Source organism: Brassica napus, chromosome A10 (genome assembly GCF_020379485.1).
Source record: "Brassica napus cultivar Da-Ae chromosome A10, Da-Ae, whole genome shotgun sequence".
Classification (NCBI taxonomy): Eukaryota; Viridiplantae; Streptophyta; class Magnoliopsida; order Brassicales; family Brassicaceae; genus Brassica; species Brassica napus.
The window spans coordinates 19,023,034-19,037,762 of NC_063443.1; the positions used below are offsets into that span (position 1 = coordinate 19,023,034).

General features: G+C 37.0%; 3 protein-coding genes across 8 annotated transcripts; all 3 read left to right on the forward strand.

Annotated features, from left to right (window-relative positions):
• The first annotated feature begins 60 nt into the window (after positions 1-60).
• Positions 61-1,997, forward strand: LOC106372662 (F-box protein At5g03970-like). 6 transcript variants are annotated; one of them, XM_048742648.1, is made up of 3 exons: positions 61-158; positions 541-1,773; positions 1,807-1,997. In XM_048742648.1, exons 2-3 carry the CDS (start codon positions 559-561, stop codon positions 1,810-1,812), a joined length of 1,221 nt encoding a protein of 406 aa, XP_048598605.1. In that variant the 5' UTR covers positions 61-158; positions 541-558; the 3' UTR covers positions 1,813-1,997. The 6 variants fall into 6 exon arrangements, with proteins under 6 accessions (XP_048598605.1, XP_013668381.1, XP_048598609.1 ...); XM_013812927.3 differs by having other exon boundaries at positions 104-158; positions 576-1,773; XM_048742651.1 differs by lacking the exon at positions 61-158 and adding an exon at positions 163-251 and having other exon boundaries at positions 576-1,773.
• Positions 1,998-5,905: 3,908 nt separating this feature from the next.
• Positions 5,906-9,767, forward strand: LOC106370745 (protein IQ-DOMAIN 12-like). Its single transcript, XM_013810742.3, has 5 exons — positions 5,906-6,131; positions 6,328-6,416; positions 6,498-6,788; positions 6,960-7,268; positions 7,339-9,767. Exons 2-5 carry the CDS (start codon positions 6,342-6,344, stop codon positions 7,810-7,812), a joined length of 1,149 nt encoding a protein of 382 aa, XP_013666196.2. The 5' UTR covers positions 5,906-6,131; positions 6,328-6,341; the 3' UTR covers positions 7,813-9,767.
• A 1,663-nt stretch (positions 9,768-11,430) lies between these two features.
• Positions 11,431-14,591, forward strand: LOC106372661 (signal recognition particle 54 kDa protein, chloroplastic). Its single transcript, XM_013812923.3, has 14 exons — positions 11,431-11,676; positions 11,757-11,892; positions 12,177-12,244; positions 12,323-12,424; positions 12,496-12,648; positions 12,727-12,804; positions 12,913-13,038; positions 13,117-13,219; positions 13,310-13,410; positions 13,487-13,624; positions 13,708-13,927; positions 14,001-14,086; positions 14,169-14,294; positions 14,371-14,591. Exons 1-14 carry the CDS (start codon positions 11,518-11,520, stop codon positions 14,473-14,475), a joined length of 1,701 nt encoding a protein of 566 aa, XP_013668377.2. The 5' UTR covers positions 11,431-11,517; the 3' UTR covers positions 14,476-14,591.
• The last annotated feature ends 138 nt before the right edge of the window (positions 14,592-14,729 follow it).

Here is a 14,729-nt window from a genome sequence, read left to right on the forward strand (position 1 = left end):
TCCGGTTCAAACAGCGCGTTTGTTTGGGTTTTGGATCCGGATTCGGATCCGGGTCTGGATGCGAGTCCAGGTCCTTTTATACATGTTGACATCATGTCACTGCAAAGGTAGTTGTTGCGTCTTACAAAGCTCTCTTCTCCGCACTACGTCTTCCTCAGGTCTCTCTCTCTCTCTCACACTCTTCGTAATCCTTTGTTAATAATATTCAAATCCTAACTTCGGCATTAGGCTTTTCGACGATCTCACTCTGGGTAAACGAAAAAAAAAAGATTCTTTTGTGTAAAGTTGCATGCCGATTGTTAGATTCTCTTTCGCGATTCGTAGATTCTTAGTGGGTGATTGAAGAAATTAGGGTTTTGTTTGTTCTTGTTATCTCTAGCGTTTGTGAAATTGATTTAGGGTTTTCTCTGCACCTTATGAATCTCTAATGTTCCTTTTTTTATTTTGATCTTTTTGTTTATTGTTTGATCGCATTGGTTTGGTTTGGTTTGGTTTGGTTTGGTTTGGTTTGGTTCTCTTTACTAATTATCAAAGAAACAGTTTTTTTTTTGTTCTGCAATGTCTTGTTCTGTCAGGGCGAAAACAAGATTAGGGATGGAGTCTAATCTAAGCGTTCACGAGGTTCTCAACACGTTCGACACTCTCTCTGAGATCCTCCTCTTGCTACCACCTGAGGAGACATACAAGCTGATCCTCGTCTCAAAGCGCTGGCTCCAGATCATCTCCAGCCCTTTCTTCCGCCACGCCTACCTCGCCAGATGGAAACCGAACTTCCACCTCATCGGCTTCTTCATCTCCAACACCTCCTACGTCGGCAAGAAGCACGTGGAGCGTGTCCGCCGCCCTCGCTCCGAGTCCTCCATGCCTCTGCTCTCCACCAGCAGTTTAGGCGACGAGGTGGAGACCTCTGGTGCTTTGAAGAAGCTCGGTTACTACATTGACTCTTCGAACGGTGTGCTTCTCTGCGGGAGGCATCCGAAAGCTTACTACTTGTGGGATCCGGTTACGAGGAAGCAGCATAAGATCCCGCGGCATAGGGTTCATTTCGAGGAGGTTTGTATGTCTTTGATCACTGAGGATTGTCCTGTTGAGGGGTTTAGCTACAAGGTGGTGCGTGGGGAGTGTGTTTCTTATGCGGCGCAGAGTAGTAAGGTGAGAGTGGAGATTTATTCTTCTAAGACCACCACGTGGAGCTACTCTGAGCTCGCTTGCAATGAGGCGGTGTCTCTCACTCCCTGGACTGCAGGGAGAGTGATTAAAGGTGTGGTTTATTGGTACGCCACTGGAGGTAAAGTTGCCATCTACGACACAGAAGATGAGGAGAAAAGGATCGATGTGATAAAGCTTCCGAAGACGTTTAACTACGATGAGCAGGTTCTGGGAGAATCCTCTGATGGGTGTTTGCAGTACGGATGGAGTAATAAGTCTGTGATGGAGATTTGGGAGCTGGAGAAGGTTGGCGAGGTTCTTGAGTGGAGCATTCAGTTTAAGGTGAATTTCAAGGCCATGTGGAGGTTGAACCCGGTGGAGTCTGCGAGGTTCAGCACTAGGACTAAAGAGACGCAACTGCTTGCGTTCTTTAACCAGAACTCTGACTCGGTTTTCATCAGATGCGACTCGCACATCTGCGTGTTTGACGTAAAGACTCAGAGGGTTGAAGAAGTTCAGTACCAAGGACGAGGGTCTTCGTTCGTTTGGGATTACTGCAAAGTCTTGCCTTACTTTCAGCTATCGTGGCCTTGTTGTTCTTCTTCTCTCTTGGAAGAAGGAAACATCTGAAGATCGACACTGTGATGTCTCTTTCCGCAGTAGGTAGCTTTATGATAATAATAATCAGTTAGTGTGTAGGCCTCTAATATCATTTTGGTGTTATGGCCAGTGGATTATATGGGATTTAATGTTTTTTGTTTGACCATTGATGAACCTCTGATGGGCTATTGAACTACTGTTTAGCTATTGAAAGATTGTGCTTTTTGTAATGATGATCAAGTTTTTGCGTTTGCGTTTTTCATTGATTTGGTTTGTGGAAAGATTCCGATCTATTATGAATTACATATAAAACAAGTTTAATCAAACAAATCCTAAATCAGTTTGAACTTTGAATTTACAGTCTATATCACTTGTACATTGGCTCTTTAAGTGTTTGGTTGATTGAAATGATTATAATCACCCATCTAGAATGTCCCACATCATCTTATAAACTCTAGCAACTTTATCCAATTAGTTAATGTACTAATTTTGCCAAGCAACTAGATTGTGAGGGTATTCATAATTAATAAAATTTTCAGTTGTTTTGGTGAATAATCAAGTTTCAAATTCAGAATATATATAATACCAAAATAGTTTATATCATTTAGCACTGACTGAAATATATTTTTACATTAAAATAATATTCTTTTATTAACCAATAAAAGAGTAAATTGGTTAATAAAAGAGTATTCTCATGATATTTTTGGTTGTACAATTTACTTTTTTAGAATTTCTTATTAGTTGGCTATCCTCGATTTTATTTTCTAAAGATATCAATCTTTACTTTTATGAATTGAACAAAGTTTTCGAAAGGAATGAAGATTGGAGCTTTGCATGATTGTTAGCACAATTTAAGAATAAATGTTTTGACAAAGGTTGTATCTGAAACGTTAATAACTTCTTGGTAAAATTCACATCCAGCGAAAAGATTGAAAACTACAAATGGAATGAAGCTTTGGTTGCTTTGTTAAATCAGACGTTTTTGACTCACCCGAAGTCCAAATCGATGGCCGTTCCGGCGAAGAAGCAACATGGAAGGAGATGGTTCTCTTCTGTGCAACACGTAATTCCCGGTTTGGACCAGCTGTTGACACATGCTTAGCTTCCATTTGTAACATATTAGGCCATTGGGCTTTATAATATAAAGTTGACAAAAAAACAATTGGTTTAATTCAAAGAACCAACTAAAATTAATGAACCAGCAAAAAAACAGTGAACCGATGCGGACTGAATCGAGGTTTGTGACCCCCTATAAAAATCTGAAGATCACGCATGGGAGCTTCAGTTCCAAAATCTGCAGCACAAGTCCATGATGATGCGGTTGCTAACCAGCATAAAGTCGGAGATGTACTTCCACCATTTCACTACAAGCTTCCCAAAGATGGAAAAACTGGAATGTATTTTTTCTAGGACTTCAACACAGCACCCCTACACCCAAAATGTGATGTAGTCAACCTTGCAAAAAATCTGAAATCTGCTCTTCAAAATTGCAATCAAGAGTGCACTAAATTTGTACCGGCGGCTAGAGAGACTTACGGTGCTTCACCGCAGAGCAGTTTAGTAAGCTGACTTCTCAGAGATTCAGCGCCATCTCGTCAGTATAAGCCTCAGCAAGTGTGAGACTAATGGCTGTGAAGCTAAGTATGTTTTGTTTATAGTATTACTCTTTGTTTTGTAGGATCATTGTTCTTACAGATTTCTTTTTTTCTCAGGTACTGAAAAGAGTGATCAACCTAAAGCAATGATACCAATGTCCATATACATCTACGCAGCTTTGCATGAGCTGAAGCACAAGCAGAAGTCTCACATATATGTCATTTCAGAAGATCTCGATCTTGCATCAACAATTGCATGATTGGTGGACAGAGATCACACAGTGTGTTGCAGTGCCCCAATGTTCGGACTACATACTTTGCGAGCTCAGCATTGAAGCTTGGTATTGGTATAAAATGCAAGAAGGAAAAAAAACAATTGAGAAGTTAAAAAGAATATGTAGTTAGCTCTTTATCATGTTAAAGACATTTATTGGATATTTGTGGTAGCATCGATTTTTCAAAAGAAATCACACCTTTAACCACTCTCCCTGTGATGTCTTTATTGGATATTTGTGGTAGTAATTGATATTCATGTTAAAGACATTTCTTGGCCTTGTTGTTGTTCTTCTTTTTCTCTGTTGGAAGAATGAAACATTTGAAGATCGAAACTGTGATGTCTCTTTCCGCAGTAAGTAGCGTATGTTAATAATCAGTTAGTGTGTAGGCCTCTCTAATATCATTTTGGTGTTATGGCCATTGGATTATATGGGATTTTATGTTTTTTGTTTGACCATTGAACTACTGTTTAGCTATTGAAAGATCGTGCCTTTTGTAATGCCAACCAAGTTTTTGCGTTTGCGTTTTTCATTGACTTGGTTTGTGGAAAGATTCTGATCGATTATGAATTACATATAGAACAAGTTTAATCTAACAAATCCTAAATCAGTTTGAACTTCGAATTTATAGTCAACATCATGTGTACATTGGCTCTTAAGTTTCTGATTGATTCAAATGATTTCGGTCACTAAGTAGAGAGAGATAATATCATAAGCTGTGTTGATGGGTCACTAAATGATGATGACTAGGTAAGGTTGTGGAGAATGTCCACATTCTTTGAAATGGAATTACAAAAGCGTGCTTCTAATTTTGAAAGAATAAAGATAATATTTATAAATGCCATGTTGTGATCTAAGAAACAGATCATGCAATCTTAGGTACAGATAATCCTTTATGATCTCATTATTGGTTCATTGATTTTTAATTTTTTTCTTTTTTTTTGCTTGCAACCTTTTTCTTTCTTTAATTTGGAAAAAAATTAAGCTTCGCTTTGATGATGATGAGTCTTTCCTCCTGATTCTTTTTAGGAACGACCATCTTCCGAAATATTTTTTTGAAAGATATTTATTTGTATAGTATAGGTAAACTTCAAGTGAAAATACATTATGAAATTATATGACCATATTAATAAATACTAACATAGGATTAAACACAACATGATTTTTGTAAGTTTATAAGACATATTGCTTGAGATGATGATTTAACTGATTGATGACAATTTATCTGAACTGTAAGAACTTTTTTTAAGAGTTTATATGATATATTTACCTGATATGATAATTTATCTGAACTATATGAACTTTGTAGCTATTTTTTCTCATTAAATTGAATGCAAATAAATATTAATGGATTTTATTAATAAGGTGTTAAAAAGTGGTGGGACTGTATAACAACTCAAAAGGATTCTTAAACTCAAATGCATTATTTTTTTTATTTTTTTTGCATCAACATTATTTAAAAGCTAGTTGAACCTAGAGCTCACTCTATCTTCATATCACATATGAATCACATCACATGGCTCATCATTGTTTCAATGACGTGATAACTAAAGTTGTAATGATCTACTCAACAACGAGTTTTAGTCTTTATGGACCACCATCAGCTTTAATTATTTTTTCATCCGGTAACTAGATTTGTGATAAATTGAGCTAATTATTATGGAATTTTGTAAAGTAATAGATGAAATTCATTCCCACATGTTTTCTAAAGTAATAGATGTTCATACACTATAGATTATAAAAGAAGAAATGTTTCTTTAAGATATAACCTTAGCAGAAAAATTGAAGTTCAATTATCTGTTCTAGAATATTTTTCTCATAACTAAAACTGTCATTATTATTTTTCTTATAATGTCATTTTAGTAGATATAAACATTCATTTTGAAAAATAAACATCCTTTTCGAATTTTTCAAAAATTACCTCCAAGTACAAAGAAATTAAACCCAATAAAATAGTTCCTGATTTAAAGAAAAAACCTTCAAAGCTCAATATATTTATTTTGCTTTCTATCAATGATTAAACTGTACTATCACTCATTGTTGTCATTATTTTTCTTTTCTCTTGAAGCAAGAATATTTCACGAGATCCATTTTATATATGTTTCATGGCGATATCATAACAATAATTACATTAAAATATGATATGACCCAACTTTACATCTTTACATAATTTCTCAAGTTTTTGTAAGTATAGCTACGTTGACAAGCCACATGTTCTTTTATCACAAGCTAAAAGTGGCAATAGAGAAAGAATTCATGAAATGAATAGTTTATTTTGTAATGAAGGTGGACCAATTTCAAGTGATTGGTTATGAAGCCAAAAGAAAAAAAAGGAGAGTTTGAACAAGTCAGTAATCATAGATAGTGAAAGTGACAGTTGGAAAAGGAGACAAGAGAGGATCCTATATTTAGACATCAATTAGAACTCATCTCTTCACAATTGTCTGAATCTCCACATCATCACTTCTTTCCTCTCTTCTACAAAATTCGATTCAACAGATTGTGTTCACAGGTAAAAGGGAGATTATGTCTTTGTGTTTCTCTGCCACATCCTATTAGACAATGCATTGTTACATCATCGTTTACTGTGCTTATGTGAACCATATTTAGGTTTTGTTCTTGTAAAGAGTCTAATGATATTGAAACATATAATAAAATGAAACAATATATGGACACTCATTGTGATTCTCTTGGTGATCTGTTTCCAGGGAAGTTCATTGTAATGGCAAAGAGAAGGTCATGGTTTGGTTGGATAAAAAGATTATTCATCTGCGAGGCCAAAGCAAAATCAGAGAAGGTTTTGTTCCTATTCTCTTGTGATACCATTAGTTGTCTTATCCATGCTTCTGAATCTAAAATGGTTCTTTGTTGTTAAAAGCCAAGGAGATTGAGATGGGTGTTTAGAAGACTAAAGCTGAGACATCAGATTGCAACTCCGGCACAAGAGACAAGGACTTTGAACAAAGCAACAGAGGATCAGAGAAAGCACGCCATGAACGTAGCCATCGCCACGGCAGCAGCAGCCGAGGCGGCGGTTGCAGCCGCCAAGGCAGCTGCTGAGGTTGTCAGGATGGCGGAAAACGCCTTCACGTCACAACATTTTGTCAAGAAGAGTAGTGATCCTAATTTGGCAGCTATCAAGATTCAGAGTGCCTTCAGAGCTTATCTGGTTAGACACTCTACTTTGAGATTTTCAACATGACTCAGTCTGTTTTTTTTTAATATCGTCCCAACGGCCACTCGAACGGGGACCTTTAACACAATGACCATGATCCTTTCCAGTTGAGTTAATGACCTCGGGTCTCTTACAGTGTTTGATTTTATGTATTGGTTACAACAGGCGAGGAAAGCGTTGCGGGGACTGAAGGCACTTGTAAGGCTTCAAGCCATTGTCCGTGGCCGCGCTGTTAGAAGAAAGGTTTCTTCTAACAAAGCTTCAACATCAAGCCTCATCCAGAGGAAACACTTGTCTAAGAACAAAACTGAGATCAAAGAAGAACTTAAGATACCAAAACGTTCAATGTGTAACGGTCAGAATAGTTGGGACAGTAGCGCACTCACCAAGGAAGACATCAAAGCCATATGGTTAAGGAAGCAAGAAGGTGCGGTCAAGCGTGAGCGTATGTTAAAGTACTCCCGGTCTCATCGAGTAAGCTCTCACACTCTTGATATAACCGGTTAGTTTCGGTTTGGAGTCTTATCTATAGTTTTATTTGCAGGAGAGAAGGAGTCCTCACATGCTTCTGGAGTCATTGTACACAAAGGACATGGGGATGAGAAGCTGTCGGCTTGAACATTGGGGTGAATCCAAGTCTGAAATGGTTGTTGTCCCTACAAAAGTAAAGCTTAGAAGTTTGCAGAGACAAGACTCCGGTGACGGACAAGACTCTCCGTTCTCTTTTCCAAGGAGATCATTCAGCCGTCTTGAGCAGAGTCTATTGGAGGACGAGAGCTGGTTCCAAAGTGGGTTCCAGCCTTACATGAGCGTGACAGAGTCTGCAAAGGAGAAGTTTAGATCGCTGAGCACACCGAGGCAACGTGCAGCGGTCATGGAGTCTTGGTTAGATGAGAATAAGAAGGATGGAGATAAAGTATCTCTCTGGTCTTCCTTTGTCAGTGAAGAAAATAGTAAGATGAGCAGCTCTAAGAAGTCGTCTCTTGCCACAAACAAACATTTGTTGTTGAAATATTGAACATTCATGATACTTTCTCTTTTTCTTTTCTTTTGATGGGTCTCACATCTCATGCTCTTTATAGATTTATATTCTTTTGGGTTTGGGTCTGTGCTTATGTTCATTTATGTTCTTGAGGATTTGGAAGCATGTTGTTTTATCAGTGTGATTCTTTTGTTTAATTTTTGATTAAGAAATGAAACATGTTTTTGGCCAGCAGATCTTTCTTTAGGCAAAGGTTGAGCAAGAAATTGCAACATGCTTCTTTTTACAACTTACAAGTTGTAAATCTCTTAAATAATTCTTATAACTAGAAAATCCGATTCTTATTTGATAGTTTACTAATATTGTCTAGCATCATCATAATATATGTAATCATTACAAACACAATTGGTCTACCTACTTGGTTCAAGACCAAGACAAAACTAAAATCAGTAACTTTGATCTAAAAGAGAAAGAACAGAACAAGATGCAAAGAGAGAAAAAACAGCCTAAACTGGCTTAAGTTGATTTAATCCAAGAGCCAAATTCTTGTGAAGTTTGGTAGTGATCAACTAACCACCAAGCATACGTTTCTTTGTTTTAACCTCAATGGTCATACATGTTATCTAGGCAACACTTGAGAACTCCAGCTCGGCTACGACGTTTCTTCAATCCCCATCGCTTCAATACTCTCCAAACCGGTGATCTTTTCTCTTCTCCGACCACTAAGAGAGTAACTAGTTGTTCTTAAGCTACTTCTACAATCTTCTCTTCTCCGACCACAATCTTTTCTTTTCCTTCTAGTCTTCTTTTCTCTACATCTATCTGTTACTATATATAAACATAATCACATATTGGGGTTTTAAAACGCTGCAAACGCATTTTTAGCATATCAACTCACCCCGGGTGGCTTTGACTGGCAGAGTTTCTTTAAAGTATGGACGAGTTCGTCAGTCTTAACTTCACGTTTCCAGTTATTCTTGTCTTTATATCAAGTTCAACATTTTACTACATAGTACTAAGTGAATTTTTACCGAGGCTAGCTAGATCAGCAAACATGACATAAACAATTATTCAAAATGTTTTGATGATGAATTTAAATGTAAAAAGAGATATAACCTTTTCTATAGGGTTCGGGGAAGTATAAGAGGAAAAAATAGTCTTGACATAACAATGTGTATTTCAACCATTCAAGAGCACAAGTTGAAGCAAACACTTTATCCACCACCACCATCACTCTGGTCCCTTTAAATGGAACGTGAAACCGGTTTGAAACTGGATGTTATGACGGATCCGAACATGTCTTAAACTCAATTAAACTGATTTCTTGAGCGATCTAGCAATCTTTCTTCTACAAGTATTAAATTGTAACAACAATACATTGATCTTGGTTAATTATAATTAAGTGTAAAACAAAACAACAAAAGAATTACTACGACTTGCTAACCACTAAATAAATTCGTCAAATTTTGATAATAATCATTGACTCTTAACTACTTTTGACAAAAAAAAATTACTGCCAAAAAATTGAATTACATAAAGTGTACAAAACATATAAAAGTACGTAGACGCCAATATGCATCCAAGAACTCTGAGCATTCCTCAAAAATTACATGCATTATAATGACTGTATTTCTCTCTCTTTTTACTATATCTTGTAAAATCTAAGTGAAATTAGAATAACGTGAATCACAGTTCTGTTGAAATAACGAGTAACACAAACTATCCAAATTAAAAGCAAAATACGAAAAAGAAGAGATTGGTACCAAGGATAGATTAGAGAAGCGATGGTGATATAAGAGAAGCTGCAATGGTGAAAAACGTATTCTATTGGTCTATAGACAGTATGTAAGAGGCTAAGAGCCTGTACAGACGGAGGATATCTATCAGGGTGGCCTCGAAATCGATAACCTGAAAAATAAACAAAGAGAATTAAATGAAGTGAAATTTAGAGGCGGGAAAGATATATTTCAAGACTGATATATTACCAAAAACTATGATTAACGCAAAGGCCGAATATATATTGTTCTCTAGAATATCTTTGTAGCTCTGATCAAACGCTAGAACATCAGCTTCATCATCCGTTGACTGCTTTTGTCTTTAACACGTTTCCAAGAGAAAAACAGATCACAAAATGCATACATGCAAACATCACTCAGTTCGTCTTCGTTTGGTAATGTGGATAATCTTCCTTGGAATAGTGTCGACTCAGCCATTGTGGAGAGTATAGAAGTTTATTGTCAAATGTTTTGTGAATGAGTAGAAAACTACTCGTAGTGGTGTTATTTATAGAGAGAGACATCGACACAGAGCATTTTGAGCCGTTAGTGACAAGTAAAGTGGTCAAAACTAGGGTTTCACAATGTATGGTTCCAAGGCCGAATTACATTTAATTTAAGGGCTTTAATTAAACTACTTCCAGTTTCCAATGTTACATCGAAGCTTTTCAAGACGAGTTTTATTGGCTTCCCAAAATATGTTTCTCATTTTCTATAAAACGGCTATTTTGTACTAGTTAACAATGTAGGCGTGGAGAAAATTACTCTCGAACACACACACACATTGTTCATTATGAAAAGAAAATTAACACATAGTTATCTTTCACGATAATCCATTAACTACATGGGATAACTGGGGGAAAGGATGAATTACATACCTGATACCACAACAAAGAAACATTTTTGTTGAAAAGCTTTTAAAAGAAAACATTTTGATGAAGATGAAAAATTAATAAATCATTTTAACGATTTGGATCATTTGTTGATATTAGGTCAGAAATTCTTTATATTAGGCTATTAGCTAGTACTTTGTAAATTTGAAAAGTTAAAGAATGTAAGGTTAGTATTTGTTCATTTTTATTTGGTTTCAAGGCGAAACTTAATTTAATGAAAGTGTTAAATCACTTCCAACTTCTCAAGAGACGAGTTCGATTCTTTCCCAAGAGATTGTTTATTATAATATCTATTTAACGGCTACTTTGTAGTTAATAATGTAGGCGTGGAGAAAATTACTCTCGAACACAAACACACATTGTTCAAGAAAAAACATTTGGCTTTTCGTTCATATGAATGAAATGAAGTTAAAATAATGTAGGTTTGGTGTGTGCTTATGTTCATTTATATAAGTTCTCGAGGATTTGGAAGCATATGTTTTAACTTTTGATTAAGAAATGAGACATGTTTAGCCTCCAGATCTTTTCTATAGGAAAAGGTGGAGCAAGAATATCACAAGGACATCTCTTACAACTTTAAAAGAAGAACACTGATGACTATGATAATAACACTTATAGCTTCAGCTGTCTACTTAGGGCATGCGCATCAAGGGTTCAAAGGGAGAGGATCGCACGTTTTATGGAAAAAAAAAGTATTAAAATAAGTATAACTGAAGACTTCGGTTCGTCCCGCTTCTTCCGCGTGAACTTGGGTCGTGACTGTTCAGTGGATCCTACGCCACGTGGCGACCTGCTATTAATCACTTTATTTAATTTTTTTTTTAAATCAAGCAAAAAAAATTATAATAAATTAATTTCTTGAACTCCAATGAGCGGTTCGCCGCTGCGCATGGTGTAAGCTTGCAGGCAAACAAGGATTCTTTAAAACGGCGGCGTATTTCGAAATGAACAGAATCGACGGCTGATAAAAGGACACGTCATTAGAATTGGATAGAACGGAACCAATCAAAAGGTTTTGATTCTTTGCGGATAAAATTAAGAGCTTCTTCGATCACTTCACTTCACTACTGCTTATGGAGGCTCTGCAAATTTCGAGCCGTTTCTCGGTGAATAATAGAGCTCCGTGTACTCAGAATTTGACGGCGTGTCGATCAAGTAGAGCTACGTTTCGTTCTGCATTCACCGGAACCGCCAATTCAGCTTCTTCTCTCTCTTCCAAGAACACCTCCACGGTACTTGCTGCCTTCAAGCTCGTTTCTTTTTCTTTCGATTATTGTTTAATTAGCGTTGTTTGTTTGTTTGTTGAGTTAAGAGGGAGATATGGAGTTGGGTGAAATCGAAGACAGTTGGCAATGGAAGAAGTTACAGAAGGAGCCAAGTGAAGGCGGAGATGTTTGGTCAGTTGACTAGTGGACTTGAGGCTGCTTGGACCAAACTCAAAGGAGAAGGTTCGACCTTTTCTCTTTCTATGTAATTTTTTTGCTTAAGGAGTGAGAAGATTAGTGAGATAAAGCAGTTTGTTCTTAGTATATGTTTAAGAGAAAGACTATTATAAATAATAGATTAATAATAGGCTGCTACGGACACTCACCGCTAGTCTAGGATACACCGGATTATTCAAAATAATAATAATAATAGATTAACATGTGTAACGAGTAATGTATTAGAGAGAGATGTATGAAGTGAACAACATCATATTATAAAACTAGTTACGTTTATTTGAACATTGCAGAGGTCTTGACAAAGGAGAATATTGCTGAGCCAATGAGGGATATTAGAAGAGCTCTCCTTGAAGCAGATGTGAGTTGGTTGGTGCTTTGTTCTGTTTTTATATGTAGAGAAGTAATTTTTAGTCACTTGGCGGTTTTTGGTTAACAGGTGAGTCTCCCAGTTGTTAGAAGGTTTGTTCAGTCTGTTAGTGACCAAGCCGTTGGAATGGGTGTCATCCGAGGAGTCAAACCAGACCAGCAGTTGGTCAAGGTAATTACTAGCAATGAACCTGTTATCTTAAGCTTTCTCCGGATCTGTGATCCATTAGAGTTTTATTGCAGATTGTGCATGATGAGCTAGTGAAGTTGATGGGTGGAGAAGTATCTGAGCTTCAGTTTTCTAAGTCAGGTCCTACTGTTATATTGTTGGCTGGACTCCAAGGAGTTGGGAAGACAACCGTTTGTGCTAAACTCGCTTGTTACCTAAAGAAGCAGGTATGATTTTGATGGGATTGTTACTCTGTCTCTGTCAAATAATACTGACATTTATTATAATTGCATCATATTTTATAGGGAAAAACTTGCATGCTTATTGCTGGAGATGTGTACCGACCTGCTGCCATCGATCAACTTGTCATTTTAGGTGAACAGGTATTGAGATTTGAACTTTGAATCACCGTGTGCAGTGTGTATGAACATGTGATGATATTCAAATTCATAAACAAATGTTTTTTTTTGCTAATGCTTTCTTTGTGTCAGGTTAGTGTGCCGGTTTATACAGCAGGGACTGAAGTAAAGCCTGCAGATATAGCTAAGGAAGGTTTAAAAGAAGCTAAAAAGAACAATGTGGATGTAGTTATTATGGATACTGCAGGGAGACTTCAGGTAAATCTTTCTTTCTTTCTTTGTGGAGTTATCTGTATCACAATGCTCTTTAGTCATGAAATTGCCTGTTTGTGGCAGATAGATAAAGGGATGATGGATGAATTAAAAGACGTGAAGAAAGTTTTGAATCCCACAGAAGTGTTGCTAGTTGTTGATGCCATGACTGGACAAGAAGCTGCAGGTACTCTCACTTGTGCATGTATTAGTTTCTTGATTTCTAGGATCTGATGTATAAAAACCTATTTAACTTTTTGGTATTTTTTTCCCACAGCATTGGTGACGACGTTCAATGTAGAGATAGGAATCACAGGAGCCATATTGACAAAGCTAGACGGTGATTCAAGAGGTGGTGCTGCTTTGAGTGTCAAGGAGGTTTCATTCTTCTCCTTCCTTACTATACTTTTTTTTTACTGTAATATTATATATTGAGTGCACATTGCTTTACTAGGTATCTGGAAAACCGATAAAACTTGTAGGACGTGGAGAGAGAATGGAGGATCTTGAACCCTTCTATCCCAATAGAATGGCTGGTCGAGTTCTTGGAATGGGAGATGTGCTCTCGTTTGTGGAGAAGGCACAAGAAGTTGTAAGTTTTTGAGTAAAAACTACTACTAGGCAATCAAAACTCTCTTTCTTTCTTTCTTGCTGATGTGTTTTCATGTATAATAGATGCGTGAAGAAGATGCGGAAGATCTACAGAAGAAGATAATGAGTGCAAAGTTCGACTTCAACGACTTCCTAAAGCAGACTCGTGCTGTTGCGAAGATGGGGTCGATGACGCGTGTTCTTGGAATGATTCCTGGAATGGGGAAAGTGAGTCCAGCGCAGATCAGAGAAGCTGAGAAGAGTCTTGTCATCATGGAAGCAATGATTGAAGCCATGACACCTGGTTTTGTTCTCTTTCTTCCCATTCCATTTAAAAAAATAATAATGTCTTATTCTGGTTTGGTTGGGTTGGGCAGAGGAAAGGGAGAAGCCAGAGTTACTAGCAGAATCCCCAGAGAGAAGGAAAAGAGTTGCTAATGATTCAGGAAAAACAGAACAACAGGTACTCTCACTCAGAAGCTAGTTTCAGATCTCAGACAAGAAAATAAGATTCAATACTGTGTTTGGCTGTTGTTGTTGTACAGGTGAGCCAACTTGTAGCACAAATATTCCAAATGAGAGTGAAGATGAAGAACTTGATGGGAGCAATGGAAGGAGGATCCATCCCTGCATTGAGCTCGCTCGAGGACGCAATGAAAGCACAACAAAAGGTTTCTTCTTCTTGTTCACCTTTCACATTGTGAACAGAGTGTAATGAATTCTTGTGAATGAATGAATCTTTATCAGGCTCCACCTGGAACCGCAAGGAGGAAGAAGAAAAAGGCGGATTCAAGGAAGAAGTTTGTGGAGTCTGCCTCAAGCAATCCAGGTCCTCGTGGCCTTGGCAACTAGAACAAAGCTGTTTCAGTCTTTTGAGAACACTTAGTACAAACTCTAAAATGATTTTGTAATATTGAAACTTAAATTAATTTCAAATATCTAATGCATAAAAATATAATTCAAACCAATATGCAAAATGACATAAATTATTTAGTTTTGGATTTTACTAAAAAATATAAAAATGTTATTAAAATCATTTGAGAGGCCAGCCCCCTAGTAATCTTTGGGTTTCAAACTAATATTTTCAAAATCGGATCGAAAACGGA